At 47.7% G+C, this 14,535-nt stretch overlaps 1 protein-coding gene across 1 annotated transcript in view; it reads right to left on the reverse strand.

Annotated features, from left to right (window-relative positions):
• LOC137564186 (sodium- and chloride-dependent GABA transporter 2-like) overlaps nt 1–14,535 on the reverse strand; it is a 94,322-nt gene that overhangs the window by 38,789 nt on the left and 40,998 nt on the right. The window contains exons 5-6 of the mRNA XM_068277678.1: nt 5,322–5,403; nt 1,381–1,513 (exon numbers count right to left, since the gene is read on the reverse strand). Coding sequence (XP_068133779.1) covers nt 1,381–1,513; nt 5,322–5,403 — 215 coding nt within the window. The remainder of the gene's footprint in view (nt 1–1,380; nt 1,514–5,321; nt 5,404–14,535) is intronic.

Below are 14,535 nucleotides of genomic sequence, written 5' to 3' on the forward strand. Positions count from 1 at the left end.
GGCTGGAAGGAGAAGGCATGGCAACACAAGACACTGATAGGTGCAGGCTGGAAGGAGAAGTCATGGCAACACAAGACACTGATAGGTGCAGGCTGGAAGGAGAAGGCATGGCAACACAAGACACTGATAGGTGCAGGCTGGAAGGAGAAGGCATGGCAGCGCTGGGATACTGAAAGGTGCAGGCTGGAAGGAGAAGGCATGGAAACACAAGACACTGATAGGTGCAGGCTGGAAGGAGAAGTCATGGCAACACAAGACACTGATAGGTGCAGGCTGGAAGGAGAAGGCATGGCAGCGCTGGGATACTGAAAGGTGCAGGCTGGAAGGAGAAGGCATGGCAACACAAGACACTGATAGGTGCAGGCTGGAAGGAGAAGGCATGGCAACATAAGACACTGATAGGTGCAGGCTGGAAGCAGAAGTCATGGCAACACAAGACACTGATAGGTGCAGGCTGGAAGGAGAAGGCATGGCAACACAAGACACTGATAGGTGCAGGCTGGAAGCAGAAGTCATGGCAACACAAGACACTGATAGGTGCAGGCTGGAAGGAGAAGGCATGGCAGCGCTGGGATACTGAAAGTTTCAGGCTGAAAGGAGAAGGCATGGCAGCGCTGGGATACTGAAAGTTTCAGGCTGGAAGGAGAAGGCATGGCAGCACAGAGACACTGAGAGCTGCAGGCAGGGCCGGCGCTACAATAGAGGCAAAAGGGGCAACTGGCCTGGGGCCCCCAACCTCTGCAGGGGCCTCGCGCCGCCGACCCTGCTAAATTATGCTCGCACTGCTCCCCGGGGGCCAGGGCCGGCTCAATTATCAGCGAGTCTCAATCTCTCCCTCTGCCGCCAGTTTCCTTTTGGCACGCACACGGAGAGATGGCAGAACAGAGACACTAATAGGTGCAGGCTGGTAGGTGGAGACTTGACAACACAGAGACACTGATAGGTGCAGGCTGGCAGGTGGAGACATGCCAGCACAGAGATACTGATATGCCTTATCAGTATCTCTGTGCTGCCATGTCTCTACCTGCCACCTGGCAGAAAAAAGGATAATGAAAGGCACAGTTTGGAAGGCAAAAACATGGCAGAACAGAGACACTGATAGGTGCAGGCTTGTAGGTGAAGACTTGACAGCACAGAGACACTGATAGGTGCAGGCTGGGTGGAAAAAATGTTTAACACCAGGGCAAGATTAGCCAGGTTTAGGAGCTACACTCACAAAAGTGAGCAACACAATGACATCTCACAACAAAAATACAGTGTTAATCAGAATGTATGGACACCCTGGAATGGGCAGGCTGATTGTTTTATGAGCAGGTGTACTAGAGCCTAGATGGTAGTTATTGATGCTACAAACCAGTGAAGCACAGGGGCAACACTCACCTTGCCAGTGGATTTTACCCCTTTCCAGATACAGAAGTAGCAGATGATCCAGGCGAGAAGAAGGCAAAGCGCCAGTTCCCAGCGCAAACTACCGATATTTTCAATACCATCCGATATGTTCAATACTCGCCTCCTGGAGAGAGAAGGGGGTTTATGAAGAAAGGCTGGACAGTAAGACATACCTGAGATCATCTTCAGCCAGCCTCACTAAAGTAAACACAAATCTTCTGCATCGTGAACATGACAGAAGGGTGTGTATCCTCATTGGAGATTTTCTCTTCCACGGTGCTTTGTGGCTTCAAGTGAACCTCACATCAAAAAACACACCTAAAGAGAAGGAAGACTCTGGATCCTGCAGAGGCTTCCCATGTCCTCCTCGCTGTTGCATCCACTGGCCTGGTCCCTCTGGAAGATCTAGGCCACCCTATTCTTCATGCACAAGCATGGCTGCTGCACCCACGTAGTGGTACAGAGCTGCTTGTGCACAAGTGACTCCTGCTTACTGCAAAGGGCATATTTGTGCATGGAGAGGATCGTGGCAACAATCTTCAATCCAACAAGCTCTTCAGATTTCTTTGAGGGGGTCTGCTAGCACAGCGGAGGTCTGGAGGACGGCGTTAGAAGTCTCTACAGGATCCAGAGGCATCCCTCTTCTTTGGTAAGTATGTGTTTTTTGACCCAAGGTACAATATAATATGAAAACTGGTACTGTGGTCTTGGCAACAGGAAATGAGGGATCCAATTCTTGTTTATAGTACAAAAAATGCTATATTCCTTGCAGCCTCTGTCTCGACAGGAAGTGATGCAAGTTCACAAAGATGGGGATATATGGTGGCAATAAATCCAAAATAAGTCCTTATTGCTTTCTCTAGAACTAAAATCTAAAAAAGAAATTGAGGATTCCCGTTTGTCGATAGGTCGATTGCAATCCAGTGGGGAGCCTCAATGCTTCTGCTGGGGCCCCAATCCATATACCTGCGCTTTGACGGTTACACCAAGCAGGTAGCAACACGAAACAAGAACAAAGGATGAAAAACGAATGCCAACTTAACAAACTGATCAGTTTGAAATTCAAAATAGATCAGCTCTTAGAAAAACAGTTTCTCATCGAACCTTACTCCCTCGGGCGACAGTGCGGTGGCGAGGTTGTACAACTGTGTTGTTAGCTCTGTTGCTCTGCGCTGGGGGAAGGGGGGGGTGGAGTGGCGCATGTTATGCAGTTTGAGTGGGGAGGAAAATGCCCTTGGCCAGCTCTTGGCCAAGATCACTTTCTGAAGCTCCGAGGGGGAATATAGGGACCGCTGTACACACACTAGATTCTCACTAAGAATGGTCGCCTTAAGTTCACAATAGCATGTGTATAAGGCTTTAGCAACTGTACTGATTAACATAACATTCACCTAGGTGTACTTTCAAAAACAAAAAGTAATTTTGTCATTTAGTTTTCACTAAGGTATCCTAAAGGTATTATATGTTTACGAACTTTAAGACAAGACAAATAACATTTATATTTCGCTTTTTTCCTGGCAGACTAAAAGCGCCAGAGTTGCAGCCAATAGGGTGACTCTATAGGCGGTAGCAGTGTTAGGAAGTCTCCTATTGAATAGGTGCTGAATAGGAGCCAAGATTCAAACCCTGGTCTCATGTGTCAGAGGCCGAGCCCTTAAAGTCACACTGAAGTGAAAAAAAATGATGATATAGTCAGAGGCGTAACTTGAAATCACTGGGCCCCCCTGCGAAAATTTGGATGCCCCCCCCCCCCCCATAGGTGCCAAATAACTGTAATGGGGCAGCGTTTTACTATAAAATAATTGTAATGGGGCAGTTTTCCACCATAAAATAATCGTAATGCAGCATTTCACCAGAAATTAATTGTAAAGTGGGCAACATTTCACCATAAATTAATTATAAAGTGGGCAGCATTTCACCAGAAATTAATCGTAATTTGGGCAGCATTTCACCAGAAATTAATCGTAAAGTGGGCAGCATTTCACCATAAAATAATTGTAAAGTGGGCAGCATTTCACCATAAAATAATCGTAAAGTGGGCAGCATTTCACCATAAAATAATCGTAAAGTGGGCAGCAGTCACCAGAAAATAATTGTAACGTGGGCAACAGTCACCAGAAAATAATTGTAAAGTGGACAGCAGTCACCAGAAAATCACAATGTAGGCAGCAGTCACCAGAAATTCGCTATATGGGCAGCAATCACCAAAAAACAAACAAAAAACAAAACAAAAAGGACCTGTAAAAAAGCTAATTCACTCACCTGACAGAAGTCTCCTCCTCTCCCGGCCGGCTTCTTACACACAGCTCCCCCGGCGATCCTCCAGCAGCAAATCTCCCGTGCTAACAGGCAGAGAGCAGGGCTACGGGAAGATGGCGCCCGAAGCCCTGCACTGGAGACACAAATAGTCTCCAGTGCAGGGCTTCGGCAGCCATCTTTCCGTAGCCCTGCTCTGCCTCCTGGGAGACTGCAGGCTGCGGGGAATGAACTGGCACGGCATCTAGCAGATGCCGCAGCCAGTTCCACACCTGGCTGAGGGGCCACACAATCGGTGGGGAGGCAGCGCTCCCCCCGCACACGGTGCCCCCCCTGCGGCTGATGAGATTGCATTCCCGGTAGTTACGCCGGTGGATATAATGAATTGTTTGTGTAGTACGGATAATTACTAGAACATTATTAGCAAAGAAAATAGTCTCATATTTTTATTTACTGTTATATAGGGTTTTTTTTATGACATTGCATCATTTTCTAATGTTTTCAGTTTACATACTACACTCAGCATTCTAAATGATTTAACAGATCAGGCAAATGACCTTTTCAACTTTCCTCTGCAGAGAAAAACAAAATACAGTGGCAGATAGTTGAGATAATAAGCTTCAGAAGACAGAGCTCTCTGGGACTTTGAAAGTGGTGAGTTCAGTGAAGCTCTTTTTCATAGATAACAGCTGGAGTTCCTTAACGCTTTCTGTACTGGAAACAATATTAGACTCATATCTCTGCTGCTATTGTTTTATTTCTTAGCAGTACTACACATACAAATCATTATATCATAAGTTTATTTTCACTTCAGAGTCCCTTTAAAGAGACTCCGTAACAAAAATTGCATCCTGTTTTTTATCATCCTACATGTTCCAAAAGCTATTCTAATGTGTTCTGGCTTACTGCAGCACTTTCTACTATGACAGTCTCTGTAATAAATCAATGTATCTTTCCCCTGTCAGACTTGTCGGCCTGTGTCTGGAAGGCTGCCAAGTTCTTCAGTGTTGTGGTTCTGCTATGAACTCACCCTTCCTGGCCCCTCTATGCAGACTGCCTGTGTATTATTTAGATAAGAGAGAAGAGAGAAGCTGCTCTAATCAGCTGGATAAATCGTCCTCTGAGCTGGCTGGGCTTTCACATACTGAGGAATTACAAACAAGGGCAAAGCTGTTTGCAGGAAGAAAAGAGCAGCCTGAAACTTCAGTGCATGGGGGAAAGAAACACACAAATGATCTCTTGAGATTCAAAAGGAATGCTGTATACAGCCTGCTTATGTATGGATGTATTTTCTATGTGTGGACATACTGTACATCAACCTACTTCCTGTTTTGGTGGCCATTTTGTTTGTTTACAAACAAACTTTTTAAAACTGTTTTTAACCACTTTTAATGCGGCGAGGAGCGGCGAAATTGTGACAGAGGGTAATAGGAGATGTCCCCTAACGCACTGGTATGTTTACTTTTGAGCGATTTTAACAATACAGATTCTCTTTAAGCAGTACACTATCCAGCCACCAACTTTACCATACTATCCTCAGCTTACATTGCTTACGTTTTCTTCTGATTCACTTCAAATGAATATATAACTGCATTGAAAGGCCTATTTATGTTTCCTGCTTCAATACACAAGATTATTTATAATCAGCTTTGTTTGCAGAAGTACATACAACTTACTCCCAGAATTCAATCACGCTGGATGTGCTGTTTGCCGCCATGCCATGAGTGCTGTTAAACTTGTAAAAATCCACGCAGTGTTCTAGTAAAATACATAAGATGAGAGGAGATTTGTAAAATTTAACTAAAGTGATAAAATAGAAAACAATGTGTCAAATGCTGCATTCATTCCTCTACAAATACATAGATATTGTACTTCTAGGTCCCCTGCTGGCCTATGTTGCCACACAGCAGGGCTGCATTTAGTGGTGATGCTACTGAAACCAACTTTGAGTGTTTATGTCCCGCCTCTAGGTGCTTAATGCTAGATGCGTTTTTCGACGATTTTCCGTCCGATCGATTTCCTGCTTGATTCTCTTATCTTTTCTTATCAATTTCCATTCACTTCTATGAGAAATCGACCAGAAAAACAATTGGAAATAATATTAGATATGATGGAAATTATCTATCGAATCCTCTATCTAACACAAAATTGTATGGTGTGTACCTAGCATAAGGGAGAAGGCTATGGAGGCTGACATATTTATTTCCTTTAAACAATGCAATTTGCCTGGCTGTACTGCCTCTAATATTTAAATACCACAGGCCCTGAACAAGCTTAGAGATCAGGTGCTCTGACTCAATTCTGACTACCATGATTACCTGCATGCTTGTTTCAGAAACTATTGATGCATGAAAGATCAGTAGGACTGCCAGGCAACCGGTATTGTTTTAAAGGAAATAAATATGGCAGTCGCCAAATATATCTCTAGTACTACACAGAACTATAGCATCTCCCACCATAGTCACTGGCGATGTTTTCATCCATTTAGTGGTGTACCTACCACAAGGCTGCAGGTTCTCACAGCCCTGGGTGTAGCCATGGCTAGGGGTGCCATTGTGGTGCTTAGCCGCTGCGTTCTTCCAGGTGGGACTTTTTCTCATAGCAGCAGGCAGTGCATGGGACTGTACTAGATGGAGCACCCCTCCCCCTTCCTGTCCAGTGGGCAATGTGTTTTTTTGCTTTCTACACACAACCTGCAGTCAATGAGAGAGTAGTAGGGTGAGTAGAGAGAATGATTGCTGTGCTGCAGCTGGGACATTAGCAGGGAGAGGTGGCAGGATGTGTTTAGTGCTTCACAAGTTGACTGTCATTAATATCCATGTGCACTGGCTGCTGTAATACCAGAGTGCCCAGGACTATTCATTATTTATCCTAATCAGAGTAATTAATCAATAATGCAGGGCAGTCTGCTGTTGCAAAAGCCAGTGATACTGTCAAATATCTCAGCGATATCTGCCTTAAATGATTATAAACTACTTAAAAGGCAAGCCTAAGAAGTCGTCATAATCAAGATTAGTCAGTAGTGGGTGCGTAGAGGTTTACCTCTGGAAAAAATATGCAACACTCATCTGTTGAATTTTATAAAATTATATTGATATAAAAAAGTGATAAAGCATATATATAGGAATATACATCTCTCCAGTTGTTGTCCTTCATCCAAAATACATTTTCAAAGTTCCTTTTAGTGAAACAAGTCCATATCAATATAGCAATTCTTCTTCTGTAGATTTTAACTACCATCGATAATTGTTATCTCAAGATTGTGCAGTGTATGGTACACACAAATATAGCTTTATCCTTAAAAAATTATATATAGAGTTCTACTCTTGTATAAAGAACTTTAAGTAGATATATCTTAATCAATCAAAGCTAGGTAGTTGTCCCTAAGCTTGCAATTGCATTTAAATAGTAATGCTTACTGATTGTATATGACGTATAGCATAACAAAGTAATCTAAAAAAAACTTAAAAAACTGCTGAAGTTTGAAATGACAAGTCTTTAACATTTATATAAGCTATTGTCAATAAATTCACCAAGAATAATGCATATTACCTCTCTTGTGTTCTAGAATCACAGTGGAAGGTAGAGTCTCTAGGCCTCAGTCGATCTCAGTAGACAGGGGTCTCAAACCCGCGGCCCGCGGGCCATTTGCGGCCCTCGATACAATATTTTGTGGCCCTTGCTGGCAAAAGCTTTCTTATAGTTCGCTTCAGTGCTCCCAAGAAATCCGCCGCATCCCCAACGCTAAACGAGGGCTGCAGAGCCCCCAAATCGCCTGGGGGGCAATCCGCTGGCATTTCCTGGAAGGGGCAGAGCTTTCAGCTTCAGCTCTGCCCCTCCTGACGTCAAACGCCGCACGGATCGCCGCCTCTCCCCGCCCCACTCTGAAGGAAGAGTGAGAGGGGCAGGCAGAGGCGGCGATGTGCCGGGATTGTGAAATTCCTTATGCGGTCCAGCCTCATCCTGACTTTGCCTCCTGCGGCCCCCAGGTAAATTTAGTTTGAGACCCCTGCAGTAGAGTTTCAGGCTCAATGATGAAATATACCAACCTGCCAGGGCTTTTTATTGTAAAGTTTCTAAGATGGTGTCTGTTAAGGGATTTCATGGTGATGCACAAAACTCAAACTTAATTTTAACTGGTACATTCTGACATTTTAAACTAGCGGGTTATCTGAGCAGGTGTGTACATATCTGACGCTACTTGACTTATTAATGTAAGCAATCTACATCTTTTCTAAGCAAAAGTACTAGTGGTGCTCAAATACCCCTTTTCAAAATTTGAGTTAGGTCGAATTCGAATAGTAAATTATTCGAGATCAGTCGAATATTCGAGTCGAATAATTTTTACTATTCGATTCGACCTCGGAATTCGAGCTCACTATTCGAGTCGGTATTCGAGCTCATTATTCGAGCTGACTATTCGAAATGGCCTTAAATAGCTTCCAACACTTGTTTTGAGGGTGAATGATGCAAGAAACATCTTTTTTTCCAAGTAACAACAGCAAGTGATTATGTGGGGATGTTCCTTTAAAAAAAAAAAGTTGAAAAGAGAAGTTGTGTCCAGAAATTTGTTCAGTACTGTATATACTTCTTCTTCTTCTTCTTTATCTTCTATATCTTCTTCTTCTTCTTCTTCTTCTTCTATATCTTCTTCTTCTATATCTTCTTCTTCTATATCTTCTTCTTCTTCTTCTTTTATATTGTCTTCTTCTTCTTCTTCATCTTCTTCATCATCATCTTCTTCTTCTTCATCTTCTTTTTCTTCATCTTCTTCTTCATCTTCTTCTTCGTCTTCTTCATCTTCTTCTTCATCTTCTTCATCTTCTTCATCTTCTTCTTCTTCTTCTTCTTCTTCATCTTCTTCATCTTCATCTTCTTCTTCTTCATCATCTTCTTCATCTTCTTCTTCTTCATCTTCTTCATCTTCAACTTCTTCATCTTCTTCTTCTTCTTCATCTTCTTCATCTTCTTCATCTTCTTCTTCTTCATCATCTTCTTCTTCTTCATCTTCTTCATCTTCTTCATCTTCTTCTTCTTCATCATCTTCATCTTCTTCTTCTTCATCATCTTCATCTTCTTCTTCTTCATCTTCTTCATCATCTTCATCTTCTTCATCTTCTTCTTCTTCTTCTTCATCTTCTTCATCTTCTTCTTCATCTTCTTCTTCTTCTTCATCATCTTCTTCTTCTTCATCTTCTTCATCTTCTTCTTCTTCATCATCTTCATCTTCTTCTTCATCTTCTTCTTCTTCATCATCTTCATCTTCTTCTTCTTCATCTTCTTCTTCTTCATCTTATTCTTCTTCATCTTCTTCATCTTCATCTTCTTCATCTTCTTCATCTTCTTCTTCTTCTTCATCTTCTTCATCTTCATCTTCTTCTCCTTCTTCTTCTTCTTCTTCTTCTTCATCTTCTTCTTCTTCTTCTTCATCTTCTTCATCTTCTTCTATATCGTCTTCTTCTTCACTTATTTCTCTTTTCAAATTTTTTTTTTTAAAGAAATGCAGCTATTTTTGAGCGTAACAAATAGCTGGTGGCGCACGCATGTTGGAAGCGCCATTGTATGTGCTCCCTGGCAGTGGAAACACACAGACAGCAGGAGGTAAATTCAGCAGCAGGAGGAGGAGGATGAGTGTGTGGCAGCAGGCAGTCAATGAGGCAGGCAGCGTGACATAATAGCCCTGGTACCTAGCGGTGATACCAGGGCTGTAAATAAACACAGCAGGCAGGAGGTCCCAGACAGCGGTCGTGCAGCCCACATTGTGTCCAATACACAACTGGGACAACACAGTTTTCAACCCGGGCACCTCAGAAAAATTAAACCTTTTTTTTTTTTTATGGTTTTGTAGTTTTGTTTTTACAACAAATTACACAGACAGATATAGCTATTTTTTGACGTAATAGCTGGTGGCAGAGTGGCAGCAGAAGGTAAATCTGTGTACCCTGGCGTTGGGAAACACAGACAGACAGACAGCAGCAGCAGCAGCAGGAGGAATGGAGGAGTAATGTGAGCAGCTATTGTTTGACGTAATAGCTGGTGGCAGAGTGGCAGCAGAAGGTAAATCTGTGTACCCTGGCGTTGGGAAACACAGACAGACAGCAGCATCAGCAGGAGGAATGGAGGAGTAGTGTGAGTGTGGCAGCAGGCAGGCAGCGTGACATAATAGCCCTGGTACCTAGCGGTGATACCAGGGCTGTAAATAAACACAGCAGGCAGGAGGTCCCAGACAGCGGTCGTGTAGCCCACATTGTGTCCAATACACAACTGGGACAACACAGTTTTCAACCCGGGCACCTCAGAAAAATTAAACCTTTTTTTTTTTTTTTTATGGTTTTGTAGTTTTGTTTTTACAACAAATTACACAGACAGATATAGCTATTTTTTGACGTAATAGCTGGTGGCAGAGTGGCAGCAGAAGGTAAATCTGTGTACCCTGGCGTTGGGAAACACAGACAGACAGACAGACAGCAGCAGCAGCAGCAGGAGGAATGGAGGAGTAATGTGAGCAGCTATTGTTTGACGTAATAGCTGGTGGCAGAGTGGCAGCAGAAGGTAAATCTGTGTACCCTGGCGTTGGGAAACACAGACAGACAGCAGCATCAGCAGGAGGAATGGAGGAGTAGTGTGAGTGTGGCAGCAGGCAGGCAGCGTGACATAATAGCCCTGGTACCTAGCGGTGATACCAGGGCTGTAAATAAACACAGCAGGCAGGAGGTCCCAGACAGCGGTCGTGTAGCCCACATTGTGTCCAATACACAACTGGGACAACACAGTTTTCAACCCGGGCACCTCAGAAAAATTAAACCTTTTTTTTTTTTTTATGGTTTTGTAGTTTTGGTTTTACAACAAATTACACAGACAGATATAGCTATTTTTTGACGTAATAGCTGGTGGCAGAGTGGCAGCAGAAGGTAAATCTGTGTACCCTGGTGTTGGGAAACACAGACAGACAGACAGCAGCAGCAGCAGCAGCAGGAGGAATGGAGGAGTAATGTGAGCAGCTATTGTTTGACGTAATAGCTGGTGGCAGAGTGGCAGCAGAAGGTAAATCTGTGTACCCTGGCGTTGGGAAACACAGACAGACAGCAGCATCAGCAGGAGGAATGGAGGAGTAGTGTGAGTGTGGCAGCAGGCAGGCAGCGTGACATAATAGCCCTGGTACCTAGCGGTGATACCAGGGCTGTAAATAAACACAGCAGGCAGGAGGTCCCAGACAGCGGTCGTGTAGCCCACATTGTGTCCAATACACAACTGGGACAACACAGTTTTCAACCCGGGCACCTCAGAAAAATTAAACCTTTTTTTTTTTTTTTTTATGGTTTTTTGGTTTTGTTTGTAAAACAAATTACACAGATATATAGCTATTGTTTGACGTAATAGCTGGTGGCAGAGTGGCAGCAGAAGGTAAATCTGTGTACCCTGGCAGTGGGAAACACAGACAGACAGCAGAAGGGCAGTACGCAGCCCACTGTAGGTGTAAAATGTGTGGCTGCAGGCGACTTAATAGTCAAAGTGAACCAGGCTGGCTTAGTGAGCAGGAGCCAGGAGGTGGTAAAGGGTGGTAAGGCACATTAACGATGGTTCTTAGCCAGTTCATGTCCCCCTCTCGCCGACAACAGGGGCCAGGAACTCGCCTTCCACCCACGCCTGGTTCATCTTGAGAAACGTCAGTCTGTCCACAGACTTGTGAGACAGACGTGAGCGTTTCTCGGTGACCACACCACCAGCTGCACTGAAGCAGCGCTCGGACAGCACGCTGGAAGGGGGGCAGGACAGCACTTCCAGGGCGTACTGCGCCAGCTCGCTCCAGATCTCCCGGCGCTTGACCCAATACTCCATGGGATCAACAGGGGCATCGCTGTCAAGCCCGCTGTAGGACCCCATGTAGTCAGCCACCATGCGGGTCAGGCGCTGGCTGTGACCGGTGGAGGATGCTGCTGCATGCACCTCCTCTCTAGTCACTGCTGCCGGAGCCTCTACAGTCCTGTAGAGCTCGTGGCTGAGAGACAGCAGGTCTGTGGGGCGCTGGCTGCTGGATGCAGGCACCTGCTGCTGCCTCTGTGCTGGCTGCTGGACAGTGGGGGTGGAAGGCTGGGGGAAGGCTTCCTCCAAGCGCTCAACAAGGGCCTGCTGCAAGCTCCTTATTTGTTGCGCTGGGTCTCCTCCTGCAGGCGGCAGGAACTGGCTCAACTTCCCCTTGAGGCGTGGGTCCAACATCATGCTGATCCAGATGTCCTCCCTCTGCTTCATCTGGATCACCCTGGGGTCTCTGCGCAGGCACGTCAGCATGTGCGCTGCCATTGGGAAGAGGCGGGCCACGTCTGCTGGCACATCGACGGCAGTGCTGCTGTCCTCATCCTCCTCCTCTGCCTCGTCAGCCTCATCCTCTCTCCACCCCCGCACCAACTCAGCTGCACTGTGCTGCTCCCCCTCATCAGCAGCAAGGTCAGGGACCTCCACCAAGTCCTCCTCCTCCTCCCCCTCAGAGGTGGACTGTGCAGCTGCTTGCCGCTCCTGCTGGTCCAAGGCTGCCGCTCCCTGTTCCAGCAAAGCATCGAGGGCCCTGTTCAGCAGACAAACCAGGGGCACCCACTCGCAGACCATAGCATGGTCCCTGCTCACCATGTTAGTGGCCTGCAGAAAGGGAGCCAGCACTAAGCACACCTGCTGCATGTGCCTCCAGTCATCATCGGGGACGATGGACGGGATGTTGCTGGTCTTGTCCCTTCTCTGAGCGGCGGAAACAGTGGCCAGGGCAAGGTACTGTTTGACAGCGCGCTTCTGTTCAACCAGACGCTCCAACATCGCCAGGGTGGAGTTCCAGCGAGTCGGAACGTCAAGGATCAGCCGATGGCGTGGCAGATCCAGCTCCTTTTGCACGTCTTCCAGGCTCGCACAGGCTGCAGCCGAGCGCCGGAAGTGACGCACAACGTTCCTTGCCGTTTCCAGCAGTTCGCCCATCCCCTGGTAGGTGCGCAAGAACTTCTGCACTACCAGGTTCAGCACGTGGGCAAGACAAGGGATGTGGGTCAGGTTTCCCCTGTCTATTGCGGCAACCAGATTGGCCCCATTGTCGGCCACCACCTCTCCGACTCTGAGGCCTCTGGGGGTCAGCCAAATCCTCTCCTGCTCCTGGAGTTTGGCCAACACATGGGTTGCCGTCAGCTTGGTCTTCCCAAGGCTGACCAAGTGCAGCAGCGCTTGGCAGTGGCGGGCCTTCACGCTGCTGCTGAGGCGGGGGGTTTGGCCAGGTGTGCCAGAGGATGGCAGAGGATCGGAGGAACCTGCTGCAGTTCCCCTGACCCTGCGGGGTGGCACCACCCACTGTGTTGCTGCTGCTGCTGTGCCCGCTGCTGCTCTCCCATCCTCACCCCCTTCCACCAAGCTGACCCAGTGGACAGTGAAGGACAGGTAGCGGCCTGTCCCGAAGCGGCTGCTCCAGGAGTCCATGGTGACGTGGACCCTTTCACCAACCGCGTGCTCCAGCCCTCGCTCCACATTGGCCATCACAAAGCGGTGCAGTGCAGGAATGGCCTTGCGGGAGAAAAAGTGTCTGCTGGGGAGCTGCCAGTCTGGGGCTGCGCAAGCAAGCAGCGCACGAATGTCGCTCCCCTCCTGCACGAGCGTGTACGGCAGGAGTTGGGAGCACATGGCCCGTGCCAGCAAGCCGTTCAGCTGCCGCACGCGACGGCTGCTGGGAGGCAGAGCCCTAACCACCCCCTGGAAGGACTCGCTCAAAAGGCTCTGGCGTGGCCTTTTGCTGGCACGGGAATCAGCAGACACAGCGGAGGAGGCCACTGAGGACTGGCTGCCAGAACAGGCCTCAGTGTCGGCGGCAGGAGTTGCAGAGGGGGGAGGAGCAGTGCGTTTCCGCACTCCTGCTGGTGCTGCTGGAGGAGCAGGAGGGCGGGTGGCTGCTGTTGCTGCTGCTGCTGAAGGCTGTGCAGTGATGGGTGTGGTGCCACTGCCAGCACCAGATGCCTTCAGCCTCTGGAACTCCTGATGCTGGTGGAAATGTTTCGCAGCAAGGTGGTTGATGAGCGAGCTGGTGCAGAACTTTAAGGGGTCTGCACCTCTGCTCAACTTCCGCTGACAGTGGTTGCAAGTGGCGTACTTGCTGTACACTGTGGGCATGGTGAAAAAGCGCCAGATTGGTGACAGAAACATCCCCCTACGGCATGGAAGCGCTGCTGCCTGTCTCCCTGTGGTGGTTGGGGGTGGGGCTTGGGGGGCTTGGGTGCGGCTGGTGGTGGTACTGGCAGATGCTGCTGCTGCTGCTGCTGAGCCTGAGACACCAGCAGGCTGTGGGACCTGCCTACTGCTGCTGCCAATGCTTGCAATGATGCGCCTCCTTGCAAGGCCCACAAGAGCATCCTCCTCCTCCTCCTCAGAGCTGCTGAGGACGACATCCCCTGGAGGTGGTGGCACCCAGTCTCTGTCTGTCACCGGGTCATCAACATCCTCCCCCTCCTGAAACATGTCCTGCTGGGATGAGGACCCCCCAAACTCCTCTCCTGATGCATGGATGGGCTGCTTGACTGTCGCCACAGTCTTGCTGTCCAATCCCTCATCCCCCAAAGTGCCCATCAGCATCTCCTCCTCAAGATCGCCAACAACAGCAGACAATTTACTCATGATGCCTGGGGTCAAAAGACTGCTGAATGACAGGTCGGCGAGTGACGGTGAACTGGCCTCCTCCCCAGACCCTGCTGGGCGGCTGCTGCGAACAGGGGTGGTGGTGGTGGTGGTGAGGGTGGAGGCCTCAGATGCAGAGCTGATGGCGGGCTGCTCATCCTCCGTCATGAGTTGCACCACAGTGTCTGCATGCTTTTCCTCAATGGGACGTTTCCGACCCGGCTGGAGGAAAATCGGAGCAGGTGCTACACGCTG

The sequence above is a fragment of the Hyperolius riggenbachi genome, chromosome 3 (genome assembly GCF_040937935.1).
Source record: "Hyperolius riggenbachi isolate aHypRig1 chromosome 3, aHypRig1.pri, whole genome shotgun sequence".
NCBI classification, from domain to species: Eukaryota; Metazoa; Chordata; class Amphibia; order Anura; family Hyperoliidae; genus Hyperolius; species Hyperolius riggenbachi.